Source organism: Lissotriton vulgaris, chromosome 1_1 (genome assembly GCF_964263255.1).
Source record: "Lissotriton vulgaris chromosome 1_1, aLisVul1.2, whole genome shotgun sequence".
NCBI classification, from domain to species: Eukaryota; Metazoa; Chordata; class Amphibia; order Caudata; family Salamandridae; genus Lissotriton; species Lissotriton vulgaris.
Window position 1 is genome coordinate 735,479,830 of NC_141685.1, and position 23,809 is coordinate 735,503,638.

The 23,809-nt window shown below is 45.3% G+C and overlaps 1 protein-coding gene across 1 annotated transcript in view; it reads left to right on the top strand.

Annotated features, from left to right (window-relative positions):
* Nucleotides 1-23,809, top strand: part of LOC147747734 (uncharacterized) — a 319,281-nt gene that overhangs the window by 9,936 nt on the left and 285,536 nt on the right. Inside the window, exons 2-3 of the mRNA XM_086926074.1 lie at nucleotides 1,429-1,491; nucleotides 2,355-2,537. Coding sequence (XP_086782200.1) covers nucleotides 1,429-1,491; nucleotides 2,355-2,537 — 246 coding nt within the window. The remainder of the gene's footprint in view (nucleotides 1-1,428; nucleotides 1,492-2,354; nucleotides 2,538-23,809) is intronic.

The window sequence follows — 23,809 nt, forward strand, 5'->3', positions numbered from 1 at the left end:
AAATTCTGGGCATCGCAGTCCGTTCTCACTCTTCTTTACTGGTGCAGAGTCATGGATGGGGCCATGGTGGCAGAGAAGGAGACATATGTAAGCCGGGGTTCCCCAAAAAGTGGGAGAGAATATAGGGAGCCTGGAGTAAGTACAGAGGGGATATTTGTACTCCGCCTCTGACTGCATCTGACACAGCTTCTGATTGAGGGAGGTGGGTGAGAAATAGTGGCTTGTAACTTTCTGCCTAACTTACTTTAATGACTGTTTTGTTGTAATGCTTATATCAATGTAAAATGAGACGTGAACAGTTTATCCTGCTTCAATCTGTAACCCCTTTATTTGCCCTGTCATTAATAAACCTAGTTAGCAGTTGTGCTGCTTTTGATAGCCCTTTGTATGGCAACATCCTTTCTTCTTTTGTGTCGAGAGTACCCATGAACTCATCGTCACCTTTTTTCCAATCCAGTCAAATCTTTTAACACCTCCAGTAATTTCATTTTGTGGTGTAACTGTGGGACACATTGTAAATGGAAGCATGGGGTTCCAAAGCAAGTTAATCTTTGTAGACCTCATCCTTCACCAACCAAAGTATCGTCTAGCAACCCATCTCTGGTTGTTGCTCCTGAGAGTTGTCATTATGGATTTAGAAGTAGGACCAAACAGCTGGGTTAGATCAACAGATATCTAAATCCTTAAGTACTTTAACCTTTTCTAAATCACCAACATTTCAAAAGTTAGTTAGTCCGGATTAGATGAGAATTAAGTATATTACTTAAATCCTGTGAAGGAGTCCGACAGTTCTCCTAAACCTCAGGGTTTAATTTCCCGGTTCGGTTGGGAACATCAAAGCAGAAAAAGAGAGCCGGTGTGATATCCCCTTGTACATTGTGACATTTACCTTGTTGTTTTCTCTAATACCACAAACCACAAGTTAAACCACTAAAGCAAACTGGAGGGGGAGCAATCCTGAAATAATGGAGGTGGGAGATGGTGTGTCTAAAGATGTATCTTAAGGGGGCGGGAGGGTCCGGTTTCTTTCGGGTTGTTTTCTTTTCTGGTTTTGACAAAAAGCAGCCTCGCCTCCCTACATGGATTCACCGCATGGCTATTAGCCCACCTTCGCCGGGTCGCCCTCCGGGTTGTAGACCCTATGGCTGTGTTATGTGCAATTTGACTCCGCTCTGCCGGCCTGTGGATGTAGGCAGCCCAGCTGTGTTCACTGCTACGTGTCTGCTGAATAAAATTGTTTGATTCTAAAGATGTATCTTAAGGAAAGTGTAAGGGGATTGTGACTATCCTTTGTGCAGATGTGTTTGCACACAAGTAAAGATCTGTGTCGGATTCCAATCACTGCAAGTTGGTGTTTGTGCAAAGTAGATATCTATTGATAGAAGTGTATGAAGTATAATTAACTGCTGCCTTCTTTGACTCACTTAGGTGATACCAAGAGCGATGATATAAGCAGTTTACTGCGCCCATCAATCAAGAGACGTGGGGAAAGTATGATTATTATTTTTTTTTAATGTAGTTATTTATTGATTTTATACAACCGCTTTTGACATTGTACATGAATTGTTCAGCACCCGCACCATGTTTCCCGTCCTTTCCAGTGCTCCGAGTATGACGTGCCCATAGGTATATAAGCATTAATAATGGTGCTTACATTATGTATGAGTGTGTATTAACTATTGAAGCACATTAACTTTATCAACAATACTGTGGGCGCGCTTTATCATAGGATTAGTGTACCATCAGAGGATTCCAAAAAACCTTTCATAGGACTTCTAAGTCTCAATGGACTATTTTATGGTACTTTTTCAATCTTCTCTGTTCCCCCACAACCCACCCTTTGGATCAACCGTTTTCCTCCTGTGGGCAGTCCTGTATCTGTTATTCTGCTTCCGAGATCCTGCTATTCACGGGGGATGGGTCTCTGGTTTAGCTTCCAATGTTTTCAAATAATTGTCCCACTTGGAGTAGTGTGTGCCTCTGGCCCCCACCCCCCTTATTCCGGCTCGCTCTCCTTTGCACTAATTTCTTTCCTATCTTATTATAGGAATGCTGTAACAAACATGCCATTTTGCACGTTAGGATAATGAACTGTGATGGTGATGGTGATAGTGTAGATGAACACACAGGTTTTATCCATGAATGTCTGTCTTTAAGTGGTGCACATATATTCTTTTTCTGTTCCTTTGCCTTGGGTAGTGTTCGTTTTCTGATGGTGCAGTTCAGATGTTTGCTTGAGTACGCTCCAACTTTGTTTGAGGAACAATGCTTTAGATGGTGTAGGTTGTGAGCTTTGGGCATAGGCTCACCTGTTCGTTTCTGTTAGCAAACATTAGATTTTTTTCCCCTAATAGCTTCCATCATACATGAAGATGTGCTTGATACCAGTGGTCATCAAGGAGCTCGTACACCGGAGGCAAAATATCAACAGAAACCCCTCACACCGGAGGTCAAAGAGCCTCACACTCCAGAGAAAATTGACCTAAAGCAACGTGAACCATATTCACAGGAAGCATCCAGGAGCTATCGGAGGAAAGGTAAGCAGTCAGTCCTTCAAGGAAATGAAGGATCCTTTTTTCCTGTCCATGAGCTATAGAGCATCTTACTGGTGCATTTGAGATTGCTCTGAAATCATTAGTAATAAGCATCATATGACTGAACTTAAGCCTCTGTAGTTCATGATAATTTAAGAACTACGTGAAGTGTCTGGGTGGGGACCGGAGCCTGGGTGTGAAGACGTGTGAAAAATTTGCTAATTCGTAAAATGTGCAATATTTCAGTGCTCATGCTGAAAAGGTGCAAATATCGGTTATTTATCCAGCTATCCATTGCTTTAAGTAGTCTGAAAGACAGAGACACCTGATTTTGGCATATGGAATGTATGGGAGTTGCCAGACCCACACGGATAAGTCTAGGGTAAAGTTTGGAGTGCTTACCAGAATCCTCCCATATAGCAGCTCATGCGCGCTGCGCTAGGCTTGCCCTAAAATATTCAGACAAGACAATGTAGCCGCAAGATTGGTTTTATTCACACCTAAACACATTAGCGCCACTTTACAGAGTTTACCAATGAAGCACTACTTTCGTTTTCTGGCCTTTCTTTCACATCATTGTTTTCCTCTTTGTTCTGTGAAGTGTTTGCAGCTGAGAATGCAGCTTCTTAAAGTGTACAATTGTGTCAATGGGCAGAACCCACTTACATGATTGTACTTTCACTTCTGTAATCCTAATGCGGCAAGAAGAAGCAGGCAGCTATTATGGCTCTACAGCATCACGTAGTGACGTGTGTGTACCTACAGCCAATAAGAGGCACAATTTTTCCCCGTCTGATGGAGACCTTTTGTTTGCAGCCAAAGAGATTAATATTGCGGTAATCGCTCTCCTCCGCTGATTTCGCAATTACTTTGCGAATCGCGAAATGCTGGGGGATCCAAAAATAATGTAAATTTAAAAAAAAAAACGCGTTTGCGCCCGACCCCACTATGCATGTCTAAAGGCCACACGAAGCTCAGACTCAGTATATGGCATGTTCTTGCAGTACATCATAACAAAAGATTCACTGAAAACAAACCGTGTTACGGTTTGGTTATGGTCCAGCAAACGCCAAACCTAAAAAGCTCAACAATTCACCAGTTGTGGTATGTATTACATAGCATGCCACTTGCCATGCTTAGTACTTCTTGGTGATGCTGTGGACTTTTTTTTTTAAGGCAATGTAGGAATATGTAGCAGGCGTGAGTTATGGTGTGCATTGTGAATTGCATACAATAATGGTGAAATTAATTTTTGTGTTCACTTAACAGTAACTAACATGGAACTGTGGATTTTTCATTAATTGTTCATAATAAGAGAACGCGTCATGCAAGAAAACAAACTACAAATACTTCTATAATTGTTTTTTCGTTGTATTTCTATTTACCTATTAAGCACACATACACCCAAAATGGTGTGTTGGCACTAGGAGTACTTAAGACGAAAAACAAGTAAGAAGTACTAACAAGAAAAGTAAGTTGCTTGACTTTTTTTGAATTTGGAGAAATCGATTCAGTGCAGGTCAGTGAGCTGAACGTTCTTCAACTGAGGTCTTCAAACATTGAAATCCCAGCTGCCAGTTGAACTTGTAGTAAGTACACTGAGCGTTTTGTGGGCCTACTAGGTGTGTGTAGAAGTAGTTTGGATAAAAAGGATGGTCTATTTTGTAGAATCCCGATAAACCATGAACAGGTATTTTGAACTTGATTGGCACGCTTTAGAGGCAACCAGTGATCAGTGGCTAACCGAAGACGCATTGTATTTGCCAAACCCACTGACTATCTTGACTGCTAAATTAATAACACTTTATCTTAATGACCAACTATTCTGGGATTCCAAGCCCGATGGCATTGAAGAACTAAGCTTTGAAAAGGGACAAAGCCACCTAATGTATGCGTTGTGAATGTCCGAAAAAGTAAGAATCATTTGCACCATTCTGAGCTGATGCGTAATAGAAGATATTTGTCTATAGTCATAAAGGCTAGAATCATTCCCTGCAGTGTGCACGGACCACAAAACACCAATATTCAATATATAAAATTGTGGGAGTAGAGGGGAAGACCCAGCATAATGCAGTTCAGTGAATCGCCTCCAAAAATGCAATCCTGCTAAAAATTCCTCACTATGTAACTACGCATTAATTAGTTATATCAGGCATGACCGTACAGAACCAACTGCAGGATATAAGAAGAGAGCCTACTGTCTAACATGATTAAATAGAGACGAAAAGAGTAGCCTGTACACTTGCATTAGAAGAGTCAAAATAGTGTGCTGCTCTAATAAGAGCCCAGTGGCTTTGGGATCTCCTAATGGATTGTACTGGCAATTGCGTCAGCCTATTTTTTTCTGACTTATGCATGTTGTGAAAAAGTGCCACCTTTCTTGCATTGGTATGTCCCTACTTTTTGCTGAGTTGCTGATGTGCTTTGACTGAGTGTGCCCTGGGCTCCTGCCAACCAGGTGTCCAGGGAAAGTGTTCCTTCCCTAAAACTGTGTTGAAACCAAAACCCAATTGGCATCTTGGCCACCTGTCAGCCCCTAGTAAATGGTACCCTAGGCACCCAGGGCATGGTGACCAGAGAAGATCCCTAAGGGATGCAGCACTTATTGTGCCACACTTAGGGGCCCTGTACCCTGACACCCACACCCTGCCTTTGCAGGCTGAGTGTCTTAGTACTGAACTAAACAGAGAGTCGACATAGCACACATCCTTGTGTGCCATGCCCACAAATCCACTGCCCTGGCCTACATCAGTCACCCCTCTAGCTGCATGCCCTATGCCAGTGGTGTAGGCACAGGTGCATGAGCCCTGTGCCCCTACAGTATCCAGGGCCATTCATGGGCACTGTAAGTGCAGTGATGCCCTTAAGAGAATATGGTGCTGGGAGGTTGTCATTACAAACTCCACAGCACCATAATGGCTACACTGAAGACTGACAAGTTTGATATCAAACTTCTCAGCACATTAAACCCACACTGATGCCAGTGTGGGATTTAATGTATAATGCACCACAGAGGGCATCTAAGAAAGCCCCCTGAAACCTAACCTACAATCCACGTCTGGTCTAAGAGGCTGCCACACAGCAGACATGTTGCTGCACACCTGGGTGGACAGCCCCCGCTCTCCTGGGCCTGCAACAATGCACATCCTGGGCGAGGTGCTAGGTCTCCTCTCACAGGATGGGCAGGGGGAAGCTTCAAAGGCAGGCCGCCTTTGTGAGCTTCTCCAGACCACTTGCTGCACTCAGCAACTGCCCCCCACCAGTTCTGACCCCCACTATGGTGGGAAGACTGGTGGGAAACCCCATGTCTGGAAGGCGGGTGTGCCAGCCTGTGCCAACGCCACCCCTCAGGTGGTAGAGGCGAGGTGAAGCACGACCCCAGGCTCTGGCCATCTTGAGGTTGTGGAGCCCTGCCCAATCACAGCTAGGCTCCTGCCCCCCTGCCACAGGAGAGGAGCAGACTAGGGGGTGTACCCACCCAAGGACAGGGACCTATTGGTCCCTGCCCTTGCCCTACCTATAAAGCCCCTAAATTTAGTTTTCAGGGGTACCCTGAACCGTCCTTCCTCAGATCCCGATTGCAACAAGAGAAGAGCAAGAAACAAGAAGACCTGCCGTGCAGCTGCTAACAAAAGGATTCTCTGGTGGTTTGGCTGGAGAGGCGTTATAGCGAGCACTGAGCTAACGTGCCGCCGACCTTGTTTGGATTTTGAAGGAAGACTGCGAGACTAGAGCCACTTTAGATATTATTCTCTATCTGGGCGGACACTGTGAATATATAAAGAGTCTACGGGAATAGAGCCGAGACGGTGGTTCTTACCCCACCCATTAGGGTGGTTGTGGGGGGGCCGGCGATACCAGCCCGAGGTTTAGCTAGGGCTGTGAAGAATAGAGTACCCATGTCCTGATAAAGCCTATATCATCTGGCTGAAACGCTACCGCGACCGCGTCGACACCTTATGCTTTGAACGGAGTCCCCTGTAAAAATTTAAGGAAGATTGGATTTTTTCCTAGGGACACCTTATGCTTTGAACGGAGTCCCCTGTAAAAATTTAAGGAAGATTGGATTTTTTCCTAGGTGCACCAACACAAATGTAGGCTGGGTTGATAAGTTAACCCCCTGGTGCTTTGTTTTTGGGACTACCATTTTGTTGTGTACTCCACCACAAATTAAGAGGAGGTACATATGTAAATTGGTGTATATATATAATTTTTTGTCTCAAGGGTACAGAGAAGTGTTTTTGGTATTGTATAGTGTTTTGCGTATTTGTATATAATGTACAAGTGATGTGTTGTATATAGACTGTGTTATTTGTTTACATTGTCCCTTTCTGGCTGTTCGCTCATATATGTGTATATGAATTAATATATACTTACGCTGCGTATTATTCGCAAATAAACAAGACAATTAATTGTTTCTTGTTTGATAATTAAAAGTGGATTGATCCCTTCAGTACCTTCAGTACCATTTGTTTCTACTTTTTCATCTTTGGATGTCTCCTGCTCAGGTACGGGAAGGTGAGATGGGCAGAACCCCTAACCATTTTTTCTAGTCTGAACAAAAGGACAACGCCCACTGACTTGGCCCCAGAACCTTACAGGCCTGTTGATCCTTGAACCTGCTCCTGCGAAAACTCCGGCGTCTCCTGCTGACAGCAACCTCGAAAACCCCGGATGACCTGCCTGCCTTGAACGATCCAAAAGACTGGGACTCCCACGAGCAGTGGTTCTGCTCCAACAGCAATACCCCTGGTGCCAGCCAGGAACCGCGAATCCAGCCCACTCTGCACCCGCCGAGCCCGGCCTGTGCCTGAGTGATCCAAGACCACGAGGACGTACCCCCGGCGACTGGGACCCAAAGTCCAATGCCCAAAGAACCTCCTCGATGACCCAGACGGCGCCTGCAGCCTCAGAACCAGAGACCCCTCCAACCGCGACCAGCTGTGGGTAAGATTTCCTGACATCAAATGACACCCCTGCACTCGGCGCCCTGCGGCTCCCTGTGCCTTCCTTTGGGGTACCTACCTCTTCTCCAAGATCCCAACTTACCTCTCGAAGCGGTGGTCCAACCTGAAGTATCTCCGTCCCAGAGTCTGCAGCACTTTGTTTACCTGTTAACTTTCCCATTGGATAACGGAGCGCCCGGTGGCTCAAAAGCACCCTGCAATCAGCCGTCCGAGTGCCGCTGGAAGTGCAGTCTCTACACTACTTTCCTTCCCCACTTGCCCTGAGTAAGTGATCAGGACTCCCACAGCCGCGTGGCCTGCTTGCTTGCAGCCACCAACCGAAGGCCCCCTACCCTCCATTGGATTGCATTGGGCCTACTCTCTCTGCACCCAGCTGCCCCTGTGCCGCTGAGGGTGTAACTACTGTACCTTTCCGACCCTGGGAGACCCCGGAGTTTATGCCCAGAACCTTAACTACACCAGTTGAGTACTTACCTGAAAACCGATAACTCACTTTCCTTCCATAGGATAACATGGCTTTAGAAAGGGTCGAGGGACGCTAGATCAGTGCCTGAATTTAGAACTCTTAATCGGCAAGTATACAAAGGCGAAGTCCGGTACCCCATATCTCTGCTTTGCCGATTTAAGCAGTGCATTTGACCTGGTAGACCAGTCCATCCTATGGCCAGTCTTGCTATAGAACTAGGTGCACCGGAGGCTATTATCTTTTTCTTAGCCAGACTCTACGGAAAGATGCAAGCCTGCGTGCGCTATAGGGTAAATGGAGAGTGCACCCCAAATTTTAATGTAAAGCGGGGAATTAGGCAGGGATGTGTTCTTTCCCCCTTGTTGTTTACTCTTTTTGTTAACGCTGTGGATCCCGTTTTGAAAAAAGTTAAGGCGGATGCGCCACAGGTTAATGGATCAGGTGTGCCAGTTCTGCTTTATGCAGATGACGCTGTGCTATTATCAAGGACCCCTATAGGTCTACAGCGCCTGATGGATAGGTTCTCTGTTTTTATAAGGGAAAGAAAGTTGTTGATCAACTAGAGTAAAACTCATATAATCTGTGGAGCTAAAAACAATTAAAAGCATGCCTTTTTTATTGAAGTGGTGAAAGTACTGCAAGTGGAAACATTTTGCTACCTGGGTGTTACTTTTACGTGTAATGGTAGCTGGACCCAAGAACTTTTAAATGCTAGGACAAAGATGGCAAAGAGTGTCTATGGTATATTTAAATTCGCCTCCAAGATCGTCGATAGGCGGATCAGGGACATGATGTCAATTTATAAGGCTAGGAGTGTCTCAATTGCGTTATATGGGGCTGGGCTATGGGGTTATACTAATGTAGATTCTGTGCAAAGGGAAGAGAATACTTTCCTCAAAAAAACTTCTTTGCCTACCAACCTCAGCCCCAAATGAGTTGATCCACAGGGAATTGGGTGTCGCTTATTTAGGCGACCTCATCCTGTTGAGCCCTCTGATGATATGGCGTGCGATTTGGCAGAAGGAAGAGACATCTTTTAATCAAAACGTCATTAAGGACTGTCTAGATCTGGACAACTATATTAAGATACCTGGCTTAAGTATGTCGTAGACAGTTTCCGGGATATTTTTGGGCTCAAGATTCTGGTAGAACCATGTTTTGCAGGGAACACCTCTAAATCAGATATGAAAAATATCTTTATGCTGTATAGAGCCCAGAAACGCCTAGTAGTTAACTGTCGCCTTACTACAGTTTACCTTTTATAACCAATATATTGAAAGTGATGGATTCCAGTTGTACTTTAGCATGGTAACTAGACCTGCCCATAGGTTTGTTTTAACCAGACTCAGACTTGGCACGGCTCACGTTTTGGTGGCTTTTCCCCAACCAAAGAAGCACCCTGTTGGGCCATGTCCATGTGATGGGCGTTCAAAGCAATGCACTCTGCACTTTGTTAATTTGTACTCTCTTTCTGAATGTCAGGGTTGCCTATTTGAAGCCAATCTTTGTAAAATATGGTGCCAGAAATGTGGAGGACGCAATGAAGTTGATTTATAATGTGAATTCCCCGGACAAATGCTTTTTTACTGCGACTTTTATATGTAAAACAATCCAGCTTAGAAATAGTATGACATTTTAAATATTTACTTTCCCGTTTTTAAATCGTACCTGTAATTTAATCATGCATTTTGCTTGTGTGCTTTTATGGTCATTGTCTAACATGTACCGAATAAAGCTTCATGAAATGAAATGATAGAAGCCCTGAGGGATACAGGTGCCAGTGTCACTATGGTGAGAAATATACTGGTTTCCCCAGAGCAATACCTGATTAAGAAAACTTACCCAGTCACCAATGCTGACGGTGTCACCACTATTCATCCTATGGCTATGGTGACATTAGGTTGGGAGGGGTTATTGGCCTGAAACAGGTAGTGGTCTCTCAGAAGTTGCCAGCTGACTGTCTGCTTGGAAATAACCTAGAAACCTCAGCCTGGGCTGAGGTTGAGCAAGTGACCAATGCAGCCATGCTGGGTATCCCTGAATTGGTGTGTGTACAAACAAGAGCACAGGGCAATAAGAAGGGTGAACAAGTAGGTTTGGAGCCTGAAAGTATGGCCCAACCAACCAAGAGAAAAGCAAGAAGACTGGGGACAAGCTTCTACACAGCACACCTCTCAGGACTCCTCCCCTTAGGGAGAAGACTTGGGAACCCTAGAGGGAACTGAGCCCATGGAGCTTGAGCCTTACCAGGTTGAACTCCTAGGCCCAGGGGGACCCACTAGGGAAGAGCTGTGCCAGGGTCAGCAAGACTGCCCCACTCTTGAAAGCCAGAGGCAGCAAGCTGTTTCAGAAGCACAGGGAGATGTCAGTGGTACCCACAGAGCTTATTGGGAAGAGGGATTACTGTATAGCCACCAGGAGGGTGTTAGTGCCACAGAAGTACAGTGAGTTCCTCCTAACGTTGGCTCAGGACATCCCCCAAGCTGGGCATCTGGGGCAAAATAAAACTTGGGAAAGGCTAGTTAGTCACTTCTACTGGCCCCAGATGCACCAAAAGGTGAAGGAGTTTGTGAGCTCCTGTGTTACCTGTCAGGCCAGTGGCGAGACAGGTGGCCACCCAATGGCCCCCCTAATACAACTGCCAGTGGTGGGGTTCCCCTTTGAAAGGGTAGGTGTAGACATTGTGGTTCCACTTGAAACTCCACAGCCTCAGAGAACATATTCATTCTAGTAGTAGTGGATCATGCTACTAGGTACCCTGAAACAATTCCACTTAGGACTACTACAGCTCCTGCAGTAGCCAAGGTCCTCTTGGGTTTCTTCACCAGGGTTTCCTAAGGAGGTGGTTTCAGACAGAGGTTTCAGCTTCATGTCTGCTTACCTGAAGTACATGTGGAAGGAATGTGGTGTGCAGTACACATTTACTACCCCATATCATCCACAAACCAATGGCCTTGTTGAGAGATTCAACAAGACATTGAAAGGTATGATCATGGGGCTCCCTGAAAAACTCAAAAGGAGATGGGATGTTCTGTTGCCTTGCCTGTTTTTCGCTTATAAGGAAGTGCCACAGAGGGAGTAGGGTTTTCCCCCTTTGACCTTTTGTTTGGTCATCCTGTAAGGGGACCACTTTGTCTTGGAAAAGAGGTATGGGAGAGGCCTCTCCATGAACCCTCTCTGTCTTGTGCTTTGGCTTGCTTTTTGCTTTAATTACTGACTCAAATCAAATCAAAAACAACTTTATTCGGTTTTACAAAGGAAAACCATAAAAGTTCATAAAAATACATTTATACATTGGTTCAATTTAGAAAAAACTGTTAAAAATTCGGAAGCTTAGAATACAGTTTATGTAATCATAAAAAGATAGAGTTTTACTGCCATCCCTTATGGTCTCTTCATTCATTTGATTATCAGAGATTAGACCTATGGCGTATACCCAAGCAAGACATGTGGACTATGTGCTTGACCTAAGGTCCAGAATGGCCGAGTATATGGAAAAGGCATCCAAGAATCTTGAGACCAGCCAGGAGCTTCAGAAGCACTGGTATGACCAAAAAGCTTCACTGGTTGAATTTCAACCTGGGCAGCAGGTGTGTTTTTTGGGGCCAGTGGCACAAAGGGCTCTCCAAGACAGATGGAGAAAAAGAGTGAGGTCACTTACTGGACCTGGGCACAAGCAGGACACCCAAAAGGGTTATCCATGTGAACCGCCTTAAGCTCCACATTGACAGGGCTGACATCACCATGCTGTTGGTGACTGATGAGGAACAGGAAGCAGAGAGTGAACCTCTCCCTGATCTCCTCTCCTACAGCCCAAAAGATGGGTCAGTAAATGGAGTGGTCTTTTCAGACACCCTATGTACGCAACAGCAGACTGACTGCAGGCAAGTCTTGCAATAGTTTGCTAGTCTCTTTCTCCTGTCCCCTGGTCTGACCAACTGGTGTACCCACGATGTGGACGCTGGTGACAATAACCCTGTCAAAAACAAGATCTATCGACTATCAGACCAAGTTGAGGAAAGCATCAAAGCTGAGGTCAGCAAGATGCTGGAGTTATGGGTTATTGAACCCTCTGAGAGCCCCTGGGCTAGCCCAGTGGTTCTAGTCACCAAGTTTCATCAACAAGGTGGAAAGAGATGAGGTTTTGTGTGGACTATAGAGGGCTCAGCTCTATCACCAAGACAGATGCTTACCCCATTCCAAGAGCAGGTGAGTTGATAGACAAATTGGGGGCTGCCAAGTTTCTCAGTACCTTTGACTTAACTGCAGGGTGCTGGCAGATTGGCATGTCCTCAGGAGCAAAAGAGAAAACAGCATTCTCCACACCTGATGGGCACTATCAGTTTACTGTAATGCCTTTTGGGTTAAAGAATGCCCCTGCCACCTTCCAGAGGTTGGTGAATCAAGTCCTGACTGGGTTGGAGTCCTTTAGTGCAGCTTATCTTGATGGTATTGTTGTCTTCAGGTCCGTCTGGCAGGATCACATGATCCACCTTGGGAAGGTTTTACAAGCCCTGCAATCTGCAGGTCTAACTATCAAGGCCTCCAAATGCCAGATAGGGCAGGGAACGGTGGTGTACTTGGGCCACCTCGTTGGTGGAGGCCAGGCACAACCCTTACAGCCCAAGATCCAGAGAATCATGGACTGGGCAGCTCCAACAACCCAGACCCATGTCAGGGCATTCCTTGGCTTGACTGGGTACTACAGGAGGTTTGTGAAGGGAAATCGGTCCGTTGTGACTCCCCTCACAGAACTCACCTCCGAGAAAATGCCCAAGAAAGTAAACTGGACTGTTAGTTGCCAAAAGTCTTTTGACACCCTGAAAGAAGGAATGTGCTCAGCACCAATTCTAAAAGCACCAGACTACTCCAAGCTGTTCATAGTGCAGACTGATGCCTCTGAGCTAGGGATAGGAGCGGTCTTATCCAAGATCAATGAAGAAGGCCAAGGCCAACCTCTTGCTTTTATAAGCAGGGGGATACTCCCCAGAGAGCAGCGTTGGAGTGCCATTGAGAGGGAGGCCTTTGTTGTGGTTTGGTCCCTGAACAAGTTGAGGCCCTACTTGTTTGGAACTCACTTCCTGGTTCAAACTGACCACATACCTCTCATATGGCTAATGCAAATGAAAGGGGAAAATTCCAAAACTACTGAGATGGTCCATTTCCCTACAGGGAATGGACTTTGAAGTGGAACACCGACCGGGGACTGCCTATGCCAATGCAGATTTACTTTCTAGGTTCTTCCACTTAGACAATGAAGACTCCCTAGGGCAAGGTTAGTTTCCTCACCTTTCGTTGGGGAGGGAGGGGGGGGGGGGTTGTGTGAGAGAGTGCAATCTTTCTTGCATTGGTATGCCCCCACTTTTTGCTGTATTGCTAATGTGCTGAGTGTCCCCTGGCCTCCTGCCAACCAGGTGCCCAGGGCCTGTGTTCCTTCCCTAAAACTATGTTGAAACCAAAACCCAGTTGGCATCTCTGGCCACCTGTCAGCCTCTAGTAAATGGTACCCTAGGCACCCAGGGCATGGTGACCAGAGAAGACCCCTAAGGGCTGCAGCATTTATTGTGCCACTCTTAGGGGCCCTGTACCCTAACAGACACTCAGCCTGCAAAGGCAGCGTGTGGGTAAGTACAGAACTAAACAGTCGACATAGCACACATCCCTGTGTGCCATGCCCAGAAACCCACTGCCCTTGCCTACATCAGTCACCCCTCTAGCTGGGTGCCCTATGCCAGTAGTGTGGGCACAGGTGCATGAGCCCTGTGCCCCTACAGTACCCAGGGCCATTTCTGGGCACTGTAAGTGCAGTGATGCCCTTAAGAGAATATGGTGCTTGGAGGTTGTCATTACAAATTCCAAGGCACCTTACTGGCTACACTGAAGACTTACAAGTTTGATAACAAACTTCTCAGCACATTAAACACACACTGATGCCAGTGTGGGATTTAATGTAAAATGCACCACAGAGGGCATCTTAGAGATGCCCCCTGAAACCTAACATACAATCTACGTCTGGTCTGAGTCTGCCTAGGCTGCCACACAGCAGACATGTTGCTGGACCCCTGGGTGGAGAGCCCCCCTGCTCTCCTGGGCCTGCAACAATGCACATCTTGGGCGAGATGCTAGGTCTTCTCCCACAGAATGGGCAGGGGGAAGCTTCAAAGGCATGCCACCTTTGCGAGCCTCTCCAGACCACTTGCTGTACTCAGCAACTGGCCCCCACCAGTTCTGACCCCACTCTGGCAGAAAGACTGTCGGGAAACCCTACGTCAGGAAGGGGGGTGTGCCAGCCTGTGCCAACTCCACCCCTCAGGTGGGAGAGGCAAGGTGACATACGACCCCGGGCTCCAGCCATCTTGAGGATGGGGAGCCCTGCCCAATCACAGCTAGGCTCCTGCCCTCTCTCACAGGAGAGGAGCAGGCTAGGGGGTGTACCCACCCCAGGACAGGGACCTATTGGTCCCTGCCCTTGCCCTACTTGGAACGGCCCTAAATTTTGTATTCAGGGGCACCCTGACCCTTCCTTCCTCCGATTCCAAGAAGAAGAACAAGAAACAAGAAGACCTGCCGTGCAGCTGCTAACAAAAGGACAACGCCCACTGACTTGGCCCCAGAACCTTACAGGCCTGTTGATCCTTGAACCTGCTCCTGCGAAACTCCGGCGTCTCCTGCAGACAGCAGCCTCGAAAACCCCGGACGACCTGCCTGTCTTGAACGTTCCAAAAGACTGGGACTCCCACGGGCAGTGGTTCTGCTCCAACAGCAATACCCCTGGTGCCAGCCAGGAACCGCGAATCCAGCCCACTCTGCACCCGCCGAGCCCGGCCTGTGCCTGAGTGATCCAAGACCACGTGAACGTCCCCCCAGCGACTGGGACCAGAGTCCATTGCCCAAAGAACCTCCTCGCCAAACCAAACGACGCCTGCAGCCTCAGAACCAGGGACCCCTCCAACCGCGACCAGCTGAGGGTAATATTTCCCAACACCAGCTCCCACAGCTGTGTGGCCTGCTTGCTTGCAGTCACCAACCGAACGCCCCCTTACCTCCATTGGATTGCATTGGGCCTACTCTCTCTGCACCCGGCTGCCCCTGTGCCGCTGAGGGTGTAACTACTGTACCTTTCCGACCCTGGGAGACCCCTGAGTCATGCCCAGAACCTTAACTTCAGCAGTCGAGTACTTACCTGAAAACCGATAACTCACTTTCCTTCCATAGGATAACATTGACTGGATTGTCTCAAATTCTTCTGTGTGAAGTTTTGAAACTTAAAAATATTCATCTAAAATCAGCTGAATACCGAATTCCGAATTACTCACCTGTGATCAGGGGAGAAGCCAGTACTGTACCTTTTGACACCATACTGAGCCGCAAAAGTAATTATAACTGTACTTACCAGTAACCTGAATTGTCTTCCATAGGAAACCATGGAGTGTTTTTCTGTGAAATTTCTTCTGAGTGTCGATTTTTGCAAACTACATATATTCCTTAAAAATCGTACCAACTACTAAAACGTAATTACTTACTTGTCTGAGGTAGAGATCCCAGTGCTGGACTTAGGAGCCCAGTACTGGATTACAAAAGTAACAAGAACGTACTTTACATGTGACCTGAATTTCCTCCCATAGGATAACATTGCTGGGTTTTCAAGTGTAAACTTTTAAAATAGTTATATTCTTTAAAAATCACTGCAATAACCAAAACGCTTTTACTAAACTGTTTTTAGTTTAGGTCCCGGGACTGAATCTAGGATCCAGTCGTGGAGTTACAAAAGTAATCTATAAAGTAATCAACTGCATTTATGTAGAAAAACCCATTGAGCCCAATGTTAAATTGTGTTTGAAACTGTGTTGCCTCCTGCAACCACTGTAGCTATTGTACATGAAGTCTATTACCTTTTTGCAAAGTAATTATCTAAAGTCACTCATATTGGGAAAAGTATATTTTGATACATTGTTGGTTCTAAAATAAAACCACTATATTGTTTGATACAAAACAGTTGGCCTAGAGTTCAGTTCTTGTGTGTGAGACCATTTGCTGACTGAGTGTGTACAACAAATGCTTTACACGGTCCTCTGATACTGCCTTACTGCTCGACCATGCTACCACTTTAGAGAGTAAGGTTATATCTTACTTTAGCCTCTGCCATACCTCTGGAGACTGGGGACTCTATACACACTGTACCTTACTTTGGTCCAGTGTATATATAGAGCCACTTTCTTACATAGGTAGAATCCTGGAGCACGTTTTGTGGGGGTTTTGTTCAGGCCTATTTTTTTCCTTAAAATTACTCTCTGAACCTGTTTTTTTCCCCTTCACTAAATGTATTTTAATTCTAGAAAGCATTGGAATGTATTCCTACCTTTTTAGGTCGAGCCTGGGCAGCTCCTACGCTGCTCTACGAGCCATGCTGTATTGGAGTATGTAGTTGAAGCCCCACCCACTCTCTGCCCATATTTCTCATTGGCTTGTGTCATTGTCCTTCTTAAATGCTGGCTTCTAATCTGTTATTCTGTTTGTTAGTCCCTCCTTAGTACAGCCTTGTCTTCATTTGTACCCTCCCATGAGGACTTGCCCTTTTACTTCGATTGTTACACAGTACGTCTTCTTTAGTCTTTAAGCATTATTTTCTTTCATGAGTTTCTCCTACTGCAGGAGGGTCTCTTGTGAGCATTTGTGGCCACCGGCTTGTTTGTTTATTTAAAAGAAAAATCTTTTTATTAACATATTCCAAAAGAAAAGCATCAGGTGACCTACATTGCTGTCACATTAGCTAGTTATACATTTCCATATAACAAAAATACATTTAGGATAACATCAGGGATCACTGGGATTCCAGCGCTACTGTCTCTTCACCAACATTCGGAGTAGTACATATATCCCCTCTGTAGCCGTTCCAAGCTCCCCAGATCTTCCCCCCATTTCCCTGGGCGACCCCTGGCAACATATACTGACCTCTCCCTGAACATGCACCAGTCTAGGTCCTCCATCCACTTTCCAATCTGAGGCACCTGGCTGGCGCCCTACAACTGAGCAATATTACGCTTGACTATCATGCACACCTGGGTCGCCCATTGTTTCCCATGTGAGTTCAGGTCCGTTGGTTCCCAGACATTTAGGACACAACGTCGGGTCACTAACCCCACCCTCATCACCTCTCGGATCTTTTCGTGACTCTTGACCCAGTAGTCTTGTATTTCCGCACAGTGCCACAAAACATGCATAAACATTCCGGTCTCTCCACATCCCACCCGACACTCCCCACTCTCTGCCAGACCCATCTGCACCAACAGAGGTCCTGTGGTGTAGGACCGGTGTAGGATCTTCAATTGCACCAACCTAAGTCTCATTTGGATGGCCACTACTTTCTGGGAGGAGACCGCCTCTCTCCAGTCCTCGTCATCCAACACTAAGCCATCAGCGCCCTACTGCTCCCTAATAGTCAGCAGGGGATCTCCCATATGGTTGATCTTTTTTATATATCGGTGAAATCATTTTTTCTGGAAGATGACCGTCCAAGACCCGGTCCTCCAATGGTGAGGCTTCCGGAAGCGTAGTGTCTCTTGGGATATTTGCAAGTAGGGCATGTCTGACCTGGAGGTATCAGTACCGCTCGCTCTCCTGCAGCTGGTTTCTTTCCTGCAGGGCGGCAAATGTGAGGATCCCGTCCTTCCCCCACATGTCCCACCGACTTATTTATTTAACTCGTAGCAAACAGCGAACTCTTCAGGAGCATGGGAGACAGAAGGGGGCAACTCAGAGATGCCTTCAAGCATTTCGAATGCAATAGGTCTCGCATTTGCAAACGTTTATGCTATTGGCATTGTAAATGACCATGCCTTTTATTTATGTTTTTAAAAAACCAAAAACATAAACAGAATTGTCATTTACAATGCCAATAACTCAAACTTGCGTAAATGCGAGACCTATTGCATTGCAGATGGTTGTTTCTATTAGTCTTCTAGCCCTATGTCATCACATTTTGTGAGTTCCATCCTTGTGCAAGGAAAAAAGCTGCCACATACACTAGCAGGTCTCTGGTCTGTCCCCAGTTTCACATTCGGCCATGGCGTGTGGATTATGCCACAAAATGTCCACAACAACTTTAAATTCAGAGAATGCATTAGATTACTTGTCTGACTTTGAGGACAAATGTAATTATTAGCATTGATGACTTATTGCCATCGCTCACCAATGGGCTGATCCACAATTCTTTCATGGACATCTTCCCAATCACATTTGCTAGTGGTTATGTCCATGGCACACTATTCATGTAAAGACAACACTTGGATTGAAGCACCATTTTCCATTGAGTTGCCACTTGTGAGTAGATTGAGTAGTCCATATTTGTATAGCGCGAACATAGTACCCCTTAAGGTTTCAAGGCGCTGGGGGTCTTTGGGGGAGATTAAGTGAGCTATTACACAGAGTCACATGGTGCTGAGCTGCTGCTAGGGATCGAACCGTGAGCCCTGTGCTCCGAAGTCAGCCACTCTGGCCGCTGCGCCACACCTCTCCCAACTTGACATCACAGAACCACTTTGCGTCACAGATCAACCTTGATAACCTCCATGTCAAGCTCTCTGTCTAATCTGACAGTTAAGAGGTTGAGTCTTTCAGCATTACTTGTTCAGTCTCCAAATCTTGTGATGCAGCTTCATTTTAACATTACAGCACAAGAGCCATCATATGAATACCTGCAACCTTTCAGTTTGTTAGCACCACTAAGGCATGCACAAGTGATGAATGAAACGCCTGTGTCTCTGATAAGAAAAAGACCAATAACACCTAAATACTCTCATATAGTGGAACCTCTGCATGTTTTTCCAGCCAGCAACTTGGATCTTTATCATTCCTTGCCTATGCGTAGAAAGAAGATCTTGTGCAAGATTTCCATCTATTTTTATGTGGATGCTTTATCTTGATAAATGCCCACTTCCTGACTGCCTCCCCTCTAGGATTTCGCCTATTGACCAGATCAAAACTTTTCACGCCACGCTGATTCGGAGCGCAGTGAAGCTTAATGCCCATTTAACAACAAACAAAAAATGTGATTGTCATGGAAACATTACTACCAAGTGCTCACCCAGACCTTTGTTTTCTTGTGCTAGCTGTATTGAAGATTGAGAAGGAAACGTTTTTCCCACCTGCAATGGTAAAATTGTGGACCCTCCCACTTGCTGAAAAAAATACAGCCCCCCCCCCCCCCCAACTAGTTACTAGTTATGTTTTTTTTAGGTCAGATCCTTAGCCAGATTACATGGTTGTGTCTGCTGTTTGCAAAATGTTCTCTATGTCACAGGTACCATCTTCACCACAGGATAATGAGTAAGTGTATAGAATTTACAGGAACTGAAGATATAGGACTGCTTCCACTGCACTCGAAACAGCAAGCACAATGGTTCTTTTGAGCTGATATAACTTGGGGGCATTCTACAAAGGATTGTTGAAGACTTATACCGAGACAATCATCAAGATGTTGAAGAAGATGTTTTGAGAAGGACTGCATGCATCTAATCAGATAAGCATCGCTATGGATTCGGCCCAACTGCTGGTCTCCGACTATTATCAGTGAATAACTTTGATGATCCTCTTATCTGCATCATACTTTTCTGAAACCAAACTCCCAACTAAAGATTTTACATCTCTCCATTTACAGGCTCTACACTCTTTAGTCTGCTGAAGAAGAGATGCTGAGAATGGAAAATGCGTCCATGACACTAGAGGAGACATGGAGATTTTACTCTTTACAATTCAGACAGATGGCTTGTACTGCGCTCCTCGGGGTCTCAATACCCCTGTTGGAACTACCAGCCCCATCACTAAGGCCAATGGTACCTCTACCATTAGCGATGAGGAAAAAGGATGAAGTTGTTTCCGAACCAATCCTCAAACTAATCAATGCAACTGCCCTCAAACAGTGACTTCCACTCCCTTTCTCTCTGTTGAGTACTCTAGGAAGTGGTGACGCCAGGGGGACTATCTGGAACAGTTGAAAAAATATACTAATGTGTGCTAACCATTGTTAAATATAGCTACTCACTGAATTTCATAGCACCACCACAGGCTATCCCATCAAACCTGTTCACAAAATTAATCTAGCGAGCTGCATAATGAGTCCGCATTAATGATTTAAAAAAAAAGAGTAATACAAACCATATTCTTTATTCCCTCAAAGATGCATCAAAAGAAAAGCTTTGCATTTTAGTCCTCCATCTTATTGTTCCATATATCAAACCGGGAGATTGGATGTACATGGTCAACCTACTGGGCTTCTATTTTGACATCCCCACAAAAAAATACACAAAATTCCTGAACCTAGTAGTAGGTCATTCCTACTTTTAATACGCAGGACTTCCAATTGGTCTAAGCTTTTCACCGCACTTTGTCCAAGTGCATAGCAGTAGTGGCAATCCATCTCCGTCAACAGAATATTCATCTACCCATAATTGGATGATTGTGATAAAAGCCCACAGACGACAAAAGGTGATGTAGGACTTGCAGGCAAAAATCCAGCTGTTGCATCCCTTAGGGTTGCAACTTAACGTTAAAAAATCCTCATCCACAGCTTGAAGGAAAAGTGTTCCCTTCAGAGCAGAGAATATCGTCAATCTGAGAGAAGTGCCCTCTCCTCTTAAAGATTTTCAGACCAACATTTCAGGTTGTCTGTTCTTTTCCTTGCTTGCCTCCATGGTATCCTGCTTCTTTATGGTTCCAGGTGAAAGAATGCAATTGAGGCCTTTGGGATTATCAGTGGTCTCATTAAAAGGCAACAATCTTCTATTTTCATAGCAGCAAACTGGTAGTGCAAGAACAACCATTTCCTACAAATCATGCACACAATACTCACAAACTCGTCCCGATCTTACTGGGGGACCCCATTTAGGCCACTTTTCAGTACAGGGCCTGTAGCTGAATCCTGCATGGAATTCTTAGCACTGAGATGCCTAAGGGCATTTGTTCGCGCTTTATAAATTTCAAAAATAAATAAATAGCTTAGAATGGAGAGATTATATCATATCACTTAAGAACTCTAGCTATCAAAACATTCCTGCCACCTCAAACAACTAACCTAACTCATTCCCACAGACAACCCAATGATCATGCATTACTTAATGAGAAACCAGGTCAAGGCTTTTGTCCTTACCTGCTCAACAGATGTCTTAGGCCCTAGCCAGAAATTTTACATCAAAGTCAGTCCACCGGCCGGTAGCCCACATTTTACAAAGTAGATTTCTTGCTAAGGTTTAACGAAGAAAGCAGAGAGCGAGTTTATACTACATGGTCCTTCAGAAAAGTTTTTCAGAATGGGGTCAGTCATCTATTAATCTTTACTCAACAAAACATGTCCTGACTTCATGCTCCGGAGGTAAGAACAAGGTTCTCTGGACAATGTCTTTTTGGTCAACTGCTCAATGACATTAAGCCTTTTCATTGATATCACTGATCCCAGCACTCATCTGGAACATTTGGGAACTCCCATGGCCCAGGCAGTGATGGGTCCTGGATTCACCACACAAGACATTGGCATGCAACTTTCTTGAAGGCCTGGAGAAGGTTTTTCCTTCCACAAAAGTTTCTTCCATTTGCTTTGAAACGTAATTTGGTGAGCATATTCACAAGGTTTAATGCAGCATCTGTCCTGAAAAACCGTTTTTAGGTCTCGTGGCGTAAGCGCTGTCTCGCCAGAGATCTATTGTCTCTGGGTCTGCTTCCCAGGAGACAGCACCTGGCCGCGCGCATCTCGCAAAAGGCGATCGACGCAGGCCACGCGCACGCGAACGCGCTCGCTGTGGCCAGCTGCTGTCTCCTGGGAAGGTCCAACACCACACACTCATGCGCACACACGAGCGCACATACACACACGCACGCATACAGAGACAACCCCGCCGTCGCACACATACACACGCGCGTGCACACACACGAGCGCCCCCCGCCCGCTCCCGAATACAGTCCCACTTACCGCCAATCTGGTGTTCTGTAGCCTCCGCGGGGCACTCCCTCGGGCATGGGAGCCCCGCGTCACCACTGCTCCTCGGGCCAGGCCCAAGGCAGAGCATTTGAGATCTCTTTCACACAGGTATGGGTACCCGATCATTCTCAAAGAGGAACCGAAGACCGAGTACTGTTACTGTTACGTCGGTATTGGTATCCAGTCACTTATCGCTATTGCCAGCAGTCATTGTTTTGAGGTAGTCGGATGCATAGGAAGATGCTGTCATAGTAGGATGGGTGGTCCGATCACCCGACCACCCAGCAGACTGATGTAAGCTGTGTGAATAATAACAGCTGTGAGCAACAGCATACTCTTGCACACACTCTCACTTCTCACCAATTCAAAGTTTGCTAAAAAATGTATGCAAGGCATTGTCATACACAATGCCAATAACTCAAACTTTAATGCTGCGAGACCTATTGCATTGCAAATGCTTGTTTGAGTGGCTATTTATTAATTCCACCTGTATGGCTGGAGATACTTAAGCCACTTTTGTGGTAGAATGTCATACCATATTCCTTTGAATAGAGTAGTTGTGAGAGCTCTTCCCTCATTCTTTTCCGAAGTGGTTTCAGATTTTCATATAAAACAAACCATAACTCATACCAGTTTTTGTTCACAGTGCAACTAACCAACCATTCTTTCCATTCACTTGATGTTATAAGTGTTCTACTCTTACTTAGACAAAAACAAAAATGTATGTAAATTTCACCAGATGTTTGTCCGATATGTTCTTCCACAAGACGAACTTCTAAGCAATCCACCTATTTTTGGATAGTTTCCCCTTATCAGTTAGTTGAGAAACCCATACCATAGACACTGTGCTCATTGCACTGTATGAAAAGCGGTTATGACAGTATGACTGCCACCTGGAAGTCAATGCATGCTTTCATGAGACACCTCTGCCCTGATTTCTATACTGAAGCTGGCTCCAGCGTACGTCGAGCTGTACTGAAGGACCTTTTCTGCTAAACGTCTGAAAACAATTTATTGCGGTATATTGCCAAGAGCTGTTAAGGAGATTATTAGTAAAGCTTAGTACCCTATTCTAACCTTCATCACGATCAGTGAAGATTCTATGGTGCAGAATGAAAGGTTATATAAATGTAGTTCTGGTTCAGCATTGTAGGATTCCTCAGGGTAGTAATAAACAATCCACACTCCTGCCTCTCTTTCATCTTAGTTCTACATCATGTATGTGTTTTTTGAGAGTTCATCCTGTTTCTATACACAAGCCTGTCAAAAGAACAAACTCTGTGAGGTGACTGGCATCATGGGATATAGTAACCCCCAAACTCCTAAAGGAGCAGCAAGTTATTTTGACCCTTCTAATGCAAGCGTATCAGGCTGCTCCTTTCCTCTGTATTAAGACATTAGGCAGCAGACTCTCTTCCAAGGTGTTGCATTGCAGTGTTAGGAAGATCATTACTGATATTATGATAGATCACATAGTCTACATATTCGATAACTTTAAACTGAATAGGATTTTTTTGAGAAGAGTTGCTACCTTGCATTACGCTTGGGGTTTCTGGTTTCCATTTAAAACCAATTTCTAACTGATAAAACACCACAGAAAGGAATTGCTTTCTGAAAGCTCGGGTATCCAGATTGTGGCAACAAAGAGACCATGAATACAATGCGTCTAGAATAAATGTCCTTACATAAGACACTCTACCTAATACTCTTGTTCTGAGATTTACATATCAATGGTTTGAAAAACCTTCTTATAAAAGCTGCTTCCCCTCATATAGAAGATCAAGGATCATTTCATAAACATTTTCTTCTTCAAAGAACAGACTCGGAAGAGGTCCATGAACCAGTTTTACTGAAACTAAGCGGACTACAGTAC